Here is a 12,722-nt window from a genome sequence, read left to right as displayed (position 1 = left end):
CCCAAAGTGTTTTTTAAAGAAAAGCTTATTAAAATTTCATGCTTACCTCAATGGACGTTAAACTCTTCTGGAGTCAGGAGCTGCGATTAGCTACTCCAGTTGTGTCGGTTTTCCTATACAGTAAAAGCAAACACCAAAAGGAGAGTTACACTGCTGAAAATATTTTTCAAAACAGTAAAATAATTACAGAATAATAATTTTTTAAAAAACCTGTAAGCGTAATAAGATTGACAACCAATATTCAGGAAATTTGTCAGACGTCCAGCAAGTCCGCGCTGCCTTCCCTCCCTCTACTCGGGCGACCGACGCAGCCCCGGGTCGTTGTCAACGTTAGGGCCTATATCTCTCCCTCGCAAGCCCACAATGCACCCCTTCAGGTTGCTTAGCGACGAGAACGCGCTGCTCGGAAAGGGGAAAGCATTAGAGCATGCGCAGTAGCACAAGGTGAAGCTACTGCATCCTTAGCGCGCCCACAGTTTTGGTCACGTCCTACTTCCTAGCGCGAGCATAAGGACGGGGTTTGGATCATAAAGCGAAGGGAGCACTACAGGGAAGGAAAAGGGAGAGCAGAAAAATAGTGCAATTTGTTGTATAAAAGGGGAACAATTTAAGGGCATAAATAGGATGAGTTTAAGCTATGTAAGATTTCACACTCATACGCAATTATCCTGATTAGAATCCTTTTTCTTATTATTTTAAATACAGTAAGGATCAGGCTATGCTCCTCGTCAGTTAGAAACTTCTAACATTTTCCCGCTGTTCAAATTTGTAAGGTTGCCCTAAAGTGGTTTAAACAATGGGAACATGTGGCTTGATGGCACAATATTTTGTTGGAACTTTCATCTCTTTATTAGTATGCACACTTCCTGTTCTGGATGGATTGGTGCAGTTCCACTTTGATGTTTAGGTTCTGTTTAATGACAAGAAACAAGTTGTAGCAGGTTTAGTTAATTTGGAAACCAGAGTACAACAACAGTGATTGATGTGGTAGTTAAAGGAACAGGAAGGAGTAATGAAGGAATCACAAATCCATGTTAACTGATTTAAGTACTGTAGTTTCTAGTAATTTTATTTTCTATTCTCTCTCAGACCCCACACTTTGTTAGCTAAGCTGACAAACTGCCTGATATCCAAAGATTTGTGCTGTGCATACTATGCACAAAAGCCCAGTGCCTATTTTCAGAAAATTGGAGACTTGATCCTACTGCTGCTGTAGTGCATATAACAATTTTGTAAATACATGTCATTGTGCATGCATGACAGCTACCTCAAAAGTACCTCAGATTGTAAAGTGAATGTGGCTTACATTTTCAAATTAGACGGAAGCTGGTTTTAAGGGGGAAAATACATCAAACTGCAGTGTTTCCCAAGAAAACTACATTGTAGATATGCATTGTGGTTAACTTCATGTGTACTGTACACAGCTTCAGACACTACCAGTGGGAGTGTACCAGAGTAAACAGTAATGTGTATGTAGCTTTATTTTATGGGGCCAGCTTCTGTTGGTGTAGGAACGTAGAAGCTTGTTAGTTATACATAATTCTACCTGAATAACCAAAAAGCTGCTATATTTCTACATATAGGAAATGTCCCCCCAAAACCTTTACTTTTTTCCTTTCTAACACTAATTGGAAGGAGGCAGGTCCAGAGCAATGAATCACACAGAGATGCAAGAGGTAGTCTTCTCTGCGATAGAGTAATCCTTTTGCATTTCTGCATAGAGAATGACTGAGTGCTATAATCATACCAGCCTGACATAGATGGCACAATTGCCTACCCTCAACAGTGACCAGAAGGAAATAAAGTTAGAGTAATCACTATTGCAGGGATGTTGTAGACATCCTCCTTTGTGGTGGGGTACTTCTGGGCTCACACAAGCCTTTAATTAATACAATGTGTTTCTCTCTTTTTAAAAAAAATAATATTTATTTATTTATTTATTTATTCAAATTTTAAAGATTACAAAGAGAAAATTAGAAAAAATAAAAAAAAATAAAAAAAAAATATACAATACAAAAATACAAACAATTCGAAAAAAGAAAAAAAGAGAAAAAAACAGCTCAAACGTTTACATAACTTTCTTTCCTTTGCTTATTTCCTTGACCTCCTCACACCTCTTTTTTGTATTCTAGTTCAATTAGATACTTCAGCAAATCCTTTCCAGCTTTGTTTTTATCCTAATAATTTATCTTAATATACTGTAATTTTACATTCTCGTCTTTCTCCAATTAAAAAATCAATTTTTACCTAATCCTTTATATCATTTCTGCTAAAACCACATTACTTCATTCCAACATCCTTCTAACATTCCTTAATTTTGCAATGTTTCTGTAAATAAACTTTAATTTTTTTCCAATCTTCCAATCTTTTTCCAATCTTCTTCCACCAACTTTTCACCAGTCATTTCCACCAGTTCCATATAGTCCATCACTTTCATCTGCCATTCTTCCCGGGTGGGTAGATCTTGTGTCTCCCAGTACTTTGCAATAAGTATTCTTGCTGCTGTTGTAGCATACATAAAGAAAGTTCTATCCTTCTATCCTTCTTTGGCACCAATTGGCCGACCATGCCCAGGAGAAAGGCCTCTGGTTTCTTCAGAAAGGTATACAATGCGTTTCTCATGGCACACTAATAGTTCTCATGTGGAACAGTTTGGGAATTACTGGTGTATGACAATAGTACATGTTAAACAGAAAAGGACATGACAGAGCAAAGAAATATTTTCACAGCATTTAACAGAACTGCTTATATAGACTAGGAAATAAATACAGAGAGAGAGAGAGAGAGAGAGAGAGAGTATATATATATATTAATATTCTATAGACTAGGAAAGTAAAAGTGAGTTTATGTTTTTCTTTTAAACATTTATACCCTGCCCTTCAAAAAGAAGTACTTGAGCCAATTTACAGTAACTAATTAAATATAAAAGTCCCCCAAAATGTGCAATACAATTTTTTAATGGCCTTCTAAGCCCTCTGAATTTTTCCAAATTATGTGGACAATGGGGAAATGAAATGGAAAGGAACACTGCTTCCATTTCATAGTATATGGCAAAAGTCCATAGAAGCCCTATTGACGGGTGCCTATCTCTGGTCTCTCAGAGTAAATATTGACTGTTTAGTAGCCTATCACTTTCTCCTTCCTCTGTCTCAGCAGAGGAATAAGGGGATTTGTTTGTGTGTCCTCTTTCCCTGAGTAATCAGTGGAATTAAAGTTTTTCTGTGTCCCTCCCACTTGCAGCAGTATCTGCAACCTTAGGCATGTCTACTCAAAGTCCCATTGAACTAAATGGATCTTACTCTCAAGAAAACATGTATGGACTCCATTCAATTATTGGAATTGTTACCAATATGACTTTCCCCTTGGCAGCACACCTTGGCTTCCACCACCTGAGGCGGCATCTGCCACCGTGTGTCTAATAATAATAATAATAATAACCCATCTGGCTGGGTTTCCCTTTAATTTGTCTAATCCTCTTTTAAAGCCTTTCAACTTGGTGGCCATCACTGCCTCCTGGGGAGAAAGCAAAAGCTGGCGGTGGGTTCTCCCCCCCCCCGCCCCAAGCCTTTCAAATACCGCAGCCAAGGAGGTCACCACCCCACATCCTTTGGGATGGAGTCCCTGCAAAGTGGCTCTTCTAGACACCTGCTGTGCAATCCTTCCCAAAGAGAAAGAGGTGAGTAAAGCAGCACCTCCTGCCGCCTTTTCTGGCTTGCGCATGCGCTCTCTCTTCGTGGGTACCCTCACAGGGCCCGATCCTCCGAGCCGTGCAGCACCCCACAGAAAGAAGCGGAAGAGGAAGCCATATATATATGGATGCATAGCCATGAGGGGAAAGCAAAGTCGCTGTGGAATCTCTCTCGGAACTGCCCGCCCACCCCGCCGACTTCCTTCGGCAACGAAGCCAGGAAGAAGCAAATGAACCCCCTTCCTCGCCCCCCTCCGCTGAAGAGCCCCACGCGCCCGACCGCCCGCCTCTCTTTTCCCCTTGACCCGGGTAACCCCCATCTGGAGACGTTCCCTCGAGCCGCCGCTTGGGGCACCCGGGGAGCCAATGGGAAGTGTTCTTATCTGGGAGCCAATGGAAGTGGCCGTGACATCCCTTGGAATTGGGGGGTGGCGGGGTGGGGAGGAAGCGCCGCCTTAAAAAGGGATCCGCTGGCCCACGTTTCCCCCCCCCCAGTGGCTTTTCCCGGGTTCTCCTCCTGCTGCCGTGTGAGTGCTGCAACCTGAACTTGGCACAATGGATCCCGTGCAAGAGGGACGTGTTGTGATTGTTGGCAGGTAAATCCCTTGACGAGGGGCTCTCCTGTTGGCTCGGAGAGAGGAGGGAGAAGGGTGTTTCAGTCCGGGAAAGGGGATCCTGTGCCCCCCTTCCCCCCAGGAAAGCGCGAAGGACGTGGAACCTGCGTTTTAGGCGTGGGATCTTCAAAGCCACCAAACCACAACTTTTACATTGGCATTTGCTGTTGCTGCAGCAAGGTGTTAAAAAAGACAAAACAAATGAGTAACTTTCCTGCGTGTGAATAGAACACTTATCTAAGCCATTTAATCTGTTTGCGTTTAGTCTGTACAGATTACCTTGAAACACATGGAGAGCTAAAGGACATTCTAGGTGAATAGCAGCACGGGAAAAAGTCCATTGCCAACATGGAAATTCAAAGTGTGGTGTGTTTTGGAAAGCTTTTATAAACAGCAAAATGTAGATTTTTTGCCAAGATAATTTTATAGTGTAGTAACCTGATTGAAATCTGGATAGCCTTCATGTATTTATGTTCAGGTTGTATGTGTTGTTCTTTTTTCTCTCCCTCTAAATTAAGTGCATCTAATTAAAGTAACAGGAAATTTGTACCTAATAATAGAGCTGCTGTGTGTGCTTGCTTATAATTAAGAAAAAAAGAGCCCTGCTGGATCAAATGGAAGGCCTATGTAGTCCAGCATTCTGTTCACTTGGTGGCTGATCAAATGTCTATTGGAAGCTCACAAATGGCTTTAAAATATATATGCCTCCGTTTTCCCCGTTTGATAAGGCCTAAAACTCTGGCTTGCTTATTTTTATAATTGAATGTTTTTGCCCCAACCTTAACTCTTCAAACAAAGGGACCTCAAGGCTTGCTCCATACGCAGTCTTGCTGCCCGACCGCAGAACATAAGAGGTGTGAATTGTGTTTGGAGCATGTGCCTTTTACGTTGTCGCATGCTGTTAGACTAAGGCAGCAGCTAGGGGCTGCACTCAGTTATGCATCGGTCACCAGTGGTATGTAGAGGGTAAGGTCAAACTTTGCCCAATGGTAGCACCAACTGGGAAACTGCTTAAATGTCGAAAATTGGAACACTTCAGCTAGCACAGAACAAAGGTCAACCAGCAATTCTTTCTGTGCTAGAGGTTTGTTGGTAGTCTGTTGAGGCTACTGCACTGTGGACTATGAATTGCTGTCAGATATGTGATTAAGAGACTCTTGTAAACTAAGTGAATGAAAGTACATGTTTGTTCTGAATATTGAGTGTATGTCTGAGTAAAACTGTGAAGTAGATGACCTCTGTACCATTAGTAACCTTCATGTAGAATTGCACCAATATTGTTCCTGTATCCTGTTAACTGATTAAGAGAACAAGTGATAAACAAATCATGTTTATTGCCAATTTTTAACACGGCTATTAACTGTATGAAAACAAAGTACCATTGAAATCAGTAAAACTCCAAGGAAAGTGTGTGGTCATCCATGCCTTTATATGTGGAAAGCTTTAATTTCCTATGGTGAATATGGCAAAAAGTGTATTGTATATACATATGCTTTTATAAGGAAAATACTGACAATATACCGTATTTTTCGCTCTATAAGACACACCAGCCCATAAGACGCACCTAGTTTTTGGAGGAGGAAAACAGGGGAAAAAATATTCTGAATCTCAGAAGCCAAAACAGCAAGAGGGATTGCTGCGCAGCGAAAGCAGCGATGCCTCTTCCTGTTCTGGCTTCTGGGATAGCTGCGCAGCCTGCATTCGCTCCATAAGACGCACACACATTTCCCCTTACTTTTTAGGAGGGAAAAAGTGAGTGTTATAGAGCAAAAAATACGGTACTGATTCAGAGGTTCGTAAGCCTTTTTTGAAGTCTAAAAGCATCTTATGGAAATATTAATACATTGAATTATAAGCCATATTCAAGAAAAGATGATACCATATTTGTCCAAACTCCACCTGTATGGGTTATGATTGCTCTGTAAATTCTATTTCAGTTATTCTAAAGCATATTGTCTTCCTAGTTTAGTATACAGTGTTGTAGTGTAGATAGATAGTTTCCTCAGCCACATTTGCAATATACTTCCACATTTTTTGTTCCGATTTTCTCCTTTGCTGCCTTTTACTTGCAGATGTTGAGATCTGCAAGATTCCTGGCAAATATGACTTGACCCATGCATCATTGTCCCCAGTTATAAAAAAAGATAAATACTTCCTTATTTTGCTTAGTTATTGGGCAATTCAGTTCCATTCACAATAATGTCAGTGCCCAAGACATTTTATTGTCTGAAGTGGAGCATGTGCTTAATTTCTAGTGAAAATGTATGGCAATTAATAGTGCAATCCTATGCATGCCATTCAGATTATGTCCTACTGAACTCAATGGGACTTTACTGTGGGCATAATCCAGGCCAATTTAAGCACATTTAGCTTGCAATTCTATACATGCTTACCTAGGGGGACAATATTATGCAAGGATTATATAACTTTCTTATATAAAGCACATGTTATTTTCGTGGCAAGAGCTGATGGACGGTATAGAAATTTAATTTTAAAAAAGAACTTGCAAAAATCATTTTTTAAAGTTAGACTGCTTTATTTACAGTCTTTTCTAAATAAGAAACACCTAAGAATATATGATAAGACTTTTGAAAAGCTTCTCAAAGATTTTCTCGCTATCACCTAAGAATAATAAAAACATGTTAATTAAAAGAGTGTTTTGCATCTCATGACACATTCTTGCATTTAAAATCCGTAGAGGTGTTTGCATAGACTGCCTGGCTATGCATAGAATAATAGAATAATAGAATAATGCGGGAATATTCTGTTCTGATGTCTGCTCTTCAGTGACTTTGATATGACATGACTATAGCTACAACCTTTAATAACTTGTGACTTCATGTGGCCTTATCTTGCCTCTTTGAGAGTTTCCCCACTGCACCTGGAAACCCAGCCAGATGGACGGGGTATAAATAATAAAATATTATTCTTATTCTTATAGCTGTGTATTGACAACTCCATTTGGTTGATCTAACTGAGGAATACATGACTGCCATACTCTTTCTCAATACAGTGGTACCTCGGGATGCGAACAGGATCCGTTCTGGAGCCCCGTTCGCATCCCGAACAGAACGCAGGACGGGACGGTGCGTCTGCGGGTCGTGTTTCACTGCTACCATGCATTTGCGTGACATCATTTTGAGCGCATGCGTGAGCGGTGAAACCCGGAAGTAATGTGCTCCGTTACTTCCAGGTTGCCGCGGAGCGCAACTCGAACGCGCTCAACCCAAAGCGCATTCAACTTGAGGTATTACTGTACATTGTGGAATCAACATATATCCTAAGTCCACTGAATCTGTTTATTGCCACAGAGAAATTGTTAGTGCCGGTTAATATAACAGTGTTGTCATGGATGGATCGCTACCTGTTGAGATTTAGATTGCCTTTGGTAATCTTTCCTCCACCCCACCCCCAAATGCAGAGGTGAAGGACCTATTGGGATGGTCTGCTGTCAGACTTGTTGAATTTGAGAGATTCCTGAGGCCTGCGATGAACAATTTGCAAGGCACTTTGAGCACAAGGTCACTTACATTTTGATCCAAACTAGATGTCAGTGTTGATAAAGTTCTAGAGGAGGTTTCTAGAGCACTGGCCAGTCAAAGTGTATGGAATCATGTTCTGTTGTTGTGGTTTGAGGATATGGACAGGGCAACTGAAGGGACCTCGACTACAACATGTACTCTCAGTTTAGATTATTCCTTCAACTACAGCAATACAGAGACATGGAAAAGAATTTAGGAGTACTCTCGTATTTTTAAACATGGATTTTACTGGATCTTTACATGGAAGAAATAACAAAACAATAAATAAGAGCACATGAGTAGGGAGGTGATCAGTGCCTTTTTATGAGAGGGAGTGGTCCTTGCCTGTTTGAAGGAGGCAGTGATAAAACCACTCCTTAAGAAACCTTCCCTGAATTCAGAAAACCTAACTAACTACCAGCCTGTTGCTAATCTCCCTTTCCTGAGCAAGACCAGATCCCAGTGCTTTTGGAAGAAACTGATTTTCTGGATCCATTTCAGTTGGGGTTTTGGCATAGAAACTGCTTTGGTCGCCCTGTATGATGACCTCCGTTGAGAGAGAGACAAGGGAAACCTGTCCCTGTTAATTCTTCCTCAGCCTCTCAATGGCTTTAGATACCTTCTGGAGCGACTGTCTGAACTAGCGGTGGGTGGCACCGCTTTGCGGTGGTTCCAGTCCTACTTGGATGGTCGTTCCTAGAGGGTGTTGCTTAGGGAATGCTTTTCAGCCCTGTGGAACCTTCAGTGTGGGGTTATGCAGCTCTAATTCTCCTTTACATCTGCAGGTGAGGCAGTGGAAGTGCTGGACCAGTGTCTTGCTTCGGTAATGGACTGGATGAGAGCCAACAAACTGAAACTCAATCCAAATAAGACTGAGGCACTGTTAGTGGGTGGTTCCCTAGGCCAGAGGGGTGGGAGATTGCCTGCTTTTGATGGGGTTACACTTCCTCTGAAGGAACAGGTTTGTAGCTTAGGGGTACTCCTGGATCCTTTGCTGTTGCTTGAGGCTAAGGTGGCCTCTGTGGCCCGGAGTGCCTTCCATCAGCTTCAGCTCGTGGCCCAGCTACACCCCTATCTGGACAGGGATAGCCTAACTACTGTTGTCTATGCTCTGGTAATCTCAAGGTTCAGAAACTTCAGCTAGTGCAGAATTCAGCGGCCAGGTTGCTCACTGGAGCAGGACGGTTTGAGCATATTACACCGATCCTGGTCAGACAGCATTGGCTACCAATTAGTTTCTGGGCCCAATTCAAAGTGCTGGTTTTGACCTATAAAGCCTTAAACGGTGCAGGACTGCAATACCTCAAGGACTGCCTCTTTCCATATGAACCTACCTGGACCCCGAGATCATCTTCTGAGGCCCTTCTTTGTGTGCCTCCTCCTTGAGAGGTCCGGAGGGTGGCAACATGATAATCGGCCTTCTCTGCAGTGGCTCCTCATCTGTGGAATGCTCTCCCTAGGGCAGTTCGTCTGGTGCCTTTATCATGTACCTTTAGGCTCTGGGCAAAAACGTTCCTTTCTAAACAGGACTTTGGTTGATTTGATTGACATCCTATGCCCTTTTAAAATGTGTGTTGTGTTTTTTTTGGGGGGGGGGTATTAGGTTGTTGTTTTTATTTTGATTCTATATTTTATGGTTTTATATTTTGATTTTGTTCTGTGAAGCGTCCTGAGACCTGACCTCCAGGTATAGGGTGGTATATATAAATTCAATTAATAACAATAAGTAATACAAATATATTATCTGCAAATGAAAAGGGTGATTTAAAAAAACTAGGAGAAATTGACTACATATACATAATTGAACAAATGAATTAATGAATGGGGCTAGGGAGTGCCTTCCATATTAATATTTTATTGTAGGACCAGAAAATTTGCATCTAGATATCCAAATTAGATCCCAGTATTTAGCAAGAATTATGCCCGTTGGCAGGCAGATACTAAACAGGACTGTTTGTTGGCTCTGTGCAATTTAGCTGATCTTTGAAATGAGTATTATCATTACTAAGCAGTATCTAAGATAGAATTGCATAGAATATCATTTTCTGTAAAAAAAATAAAAATAAGTTTTGACTCAATATGCAATACATTAAAAAAAGAAAAGAATTGCCAAGAGGTGCTGAACCCTGGTGGTAGAGCACATGCATAATCTCCCAGATTCAATCCTGATATCTTTAGTCTCAAGTTTTTCAGGTAACAGGGCAGGGAAGAATCCTGACAGGCAAGGGAGCCATGATCAGAGTATATAATAGTGGGCAAGATAGATGAATAGCCTAACTTGGGGTAAGGCAACGTCATATGACTATATATGTTCACCTGAATGTTTCTGCATTCCATATGTACTTAGACGGATGCTCTGTATGCAGAATTTCAGGCCTGTAGCATGCAGAATAACCTACAGAATAGTGAAATAAGACTATTTTCAACTCAAGTCCATTTTGTTCAACATTCACTCTCTGCTTAATAAACTTAGATGTTCCAAAAGTAGGGTGTGAGCCAAATTGCTTTGTAATATGCTGATTGGTCTGTTGCGTCCTTCATTGCCCTTTCAAAACATACCTTAAACTTCTATTGCTGAATCTGTGGGTTGGTTAACTATATCCACATCCAGGTTGCTGCCTTCAACAGGTGCTGAAACAGGAAAACCTTGTTTTGCTTCTGTGTTGTGACAGGAATAGGTCTGTGAGGTGGTTGAGCGTAAAAGGCAGGGCCTCTTTTGTGGTGGCTCCACCACACCTTTGGAGTTCTTTGCCAGAAATGCTGCAATGGCAGCTATACCTCAGACTTTTCAGAAGACCTTAAAAACTCATTTGTTTCAGTTGGCCTTCTCCTGAATAATTTATGTCCTGCTTGCCGGAAAGAGACTGGAATACCATTATGTTACTGGAATTCCAAACTCTCTTTGTGGAATTTCTGTGGAATAGATCAATAATAATTATTGATTTTTAGTAAAAAGCATGTTTATATACTTGTAGTTTTTATTGCTGTAAGCTGCTTTGGGCAGGCTTTTTTTTTATATATATAAATATTTATTAAGGTTTTTAAATATAAAACATAATAAACAATCTTACTTCTTTCACAACAATTTCATCACTTCTTTGGGCTCCCTCACGTCTCCCGCTCCCATTTACATCGTTAAAAAAAATTTTTTCCAAACAAATTATCAACTTGTTTACAATCTCATGTCCACTCACACATATAATCTAGCGCTTCTTCCAAAAAGTTTTATATTTTCTTTAGTCTCACTTATCATCAAATTTAAATCTAGTTTAGTGGTGACCAGTTTTTTATAATCTAGCATCCTTCTTAACATTCAACCAAATTACAATGTTTTTGTAAATACATCTTGAATTTCTCCCAGTCTTCCTCCAACTTCTCTTCTCCCAGATCACGGATTCTGCCGGTCATCTCGGCCAGTTGCATATAGTCCATCAGCTGCATCTGCCACTCTTCCAGTGTGGGTAGATCTTGAGTTTTCCAGTTTTTTGCGATAAGAATCCTTGCTGCCGTTGTTGCATACATGAAAAATGTTCGATCCTTCTTTAACACCTTCTGGCCGACAATGCCCAGAAGAAAGGCCTCTGGTTTCTTTGTGAAGGTATACTTAAATACCTTTTTCAGCTCATTATATATCATTTCCCAGAAGACCTTCACCTTAGGGCATGTCCACCAGAGGTGAAAGAATGTTCCTTCATTTTCTTTACATTTCCAACATTTATTATCAGACGAATGGTATATTTTGGCAAGTTTAACTGGGGTCATGTACCATCTATATATCATTTTCATAACATTTTCCTTCAGAGCATTACATGCGGTGAAGTTCAGCCCAGTGGTCCACAACCTTTCCCAGTCCTCAAACATAATGTTATGCCCAATGTCCTGTGCCCATTTTATCATAGCCGATTTAACCATTTCGTCTTGTGTATTCCACTTTAGCAGCAAGTTATACATTCTAGATAATACCTTGGTCTTTGGTTCTAACAATTCTGTTTCTAACTTCGATTTCTCCACCTGGAACCCTAACTTTTTGTCATTTTTAAAAACTTCTTTAATCTGAGCATAATGTAACCAGTCTCGCACCTTATCCTTCATTTTCTCCAAACTCTGCAATTTCCAATTGTCTCCATCTTTTTCTAATATTTCCCAATATTTTGGCCATTTGGCCTCCATATTGGGTCTGCTTTGGGCAGGCTATGCCTGGAAAAGTGGCATGTAAGTATTTTCAAATAAATAACAATAAAAGATTTGTGCTAATCGATTTCTTTTTTCTTCTTAGTGGACTCATTGGATGTAGCTGGGCCATGTTATTTGCTTCTGCTGGATTTCAAGTAAAGCTTTATGATATTGTACAAGAACAGGTAACAAAAGCCCTGGAAAAAATTGGGTAAGTCATTTGAGTTCCTTTAGCACAGATTAGTCAGGATTATAATTGTTTGAATACTGTGGTTAGCTTTTAGTTCTAAACAAGATGAACAGGGGACCAATGGGATTTCAGGATGCATTCAGATTATCTATTCAAGGTACTGCTCAAATTATGGGATAAAAGGTAGTAGATCTTCAGTGAGACCCACAAGCCCCACTACCAACCCTCCAGTTTTTGATCAATTGTCCAATGTGTCCTCTAATGCCTTCTAAAAGCAATAGCAGGCAGACACACACACACACACACACACACAGGCATAAATCCTTTTACTGTCACACAGCAGGCAGATTTTAGCACATAGAATGGAGATAGGATGTCCCTTATCTCTGATCTTAGTGCTTAGTCTGACATCTCCATCTGGCTGGTCCCTCCAGGTACACAGAAGATCTTATTTATTGCATTTGTAGCCCACCATTTTCTCCACGGAGTACATGGTGCACCCCTCTCCTCAGGTAATCCTTACACAACGACCCTGT

The 12,722-nt window shown here is 40.7% G+C and overlaps 2 protein-coding genes and 2 long non-coding RNA genes across 5 annotated transcripts in view; 1 reads left to right on the top strand and 3 right to left on the bottom strand.

Moving 5' to 3' along the window:
• The window catches only part of IFT88 (intraflagellar transport 88), a 38,143-nt gene extending 37,774 nt beyond the window's left edge, over positions 1 to 369 (bottom strand). Inside the window, exons 1-2 of one of the 2 annotated variants that reach the window (XM_081860290.1) lie at positions 236 to 369; positions 47 to 113 (exon numbers count right to left, since the gene is read on the bottom strand). The gene's annotated coding sequence lies outside the window, so the exon portion shown is untranslated. Of the gene's footprint in view, positions 1 to 46; positions 114 to 210 lie in introns of both variants that reach the window. The other variant, XM_081860291.1, reaches the window with a different exon arrangement.
• Positions 370 to 4,101: 3,732 nt separating this feature from the next.
• Positions 4,102 to 12,722, top strand: part of CRYL1 (crystallin lambda 1) — a 39,184-nt gene continuing 30,563 nt past the window's right edge. The window contains exons 1-2 of the mRNA XM_081860677.1: positions 4,102 to 4,284; positions 12,100 to 12,207. Coding sequence (XP_081716803.1) covers positions 4,244 to 4,284; positions 12,100 to 12,207 — 149 coding nt within the window. The 5' untranslated portion in view covers positions 4,102 to 4,243. The remainder of the gene's footprint in view (positions 4,285 to 12,099; positions 12,208 to 12,722) is intronic.
• Positions 6,818 to 10,804, bottom strand: LOC309341358. The gene is made up of 2 exons (XR_014156260.1): positions 10,140 to 10,804; positions 6,818 to 6,924 (listed from the first exon to the last, which is right to left on the bottom strand). It is a non-coding gene; the product is annotated as an uncharacterized lncRNA (long non-coding RNA).
• The window catches only part of LOC309341322, a 57,918-nt gene continuing 57,274 nt past the window's right edge, over positions 12,079 to 12,722 (bottom strand). The window contains exon 4 of the long non-coding RNA XR_014156208.1: positions 12,079 to 12,193. This is a non-coding gene — a long non-coding RNA (uncharacterized lncRNA). The remainder of the gene's footprint in view (positions 12,194 to 12,722) is intronic.

The sequence above is a fragment of the Podarcis erhardii genome (genome assembly GCF_964252035.2).
Source record: "Podarcis erhardii genome assembly, chromosome: 4".
In the NCBI taxonomy this organism is placed as follows: Eukaryota; Metazoa; Chordata; class Lepidosauria; order Squamata; family Lacertidae; genus Podarcis; species Podarcis erhardii.
The sequence above is the reverse complement of the archived record's forward strand: the minus strand, read 5'-3'. Positions and strand labels throughout refer to the sequence as shown.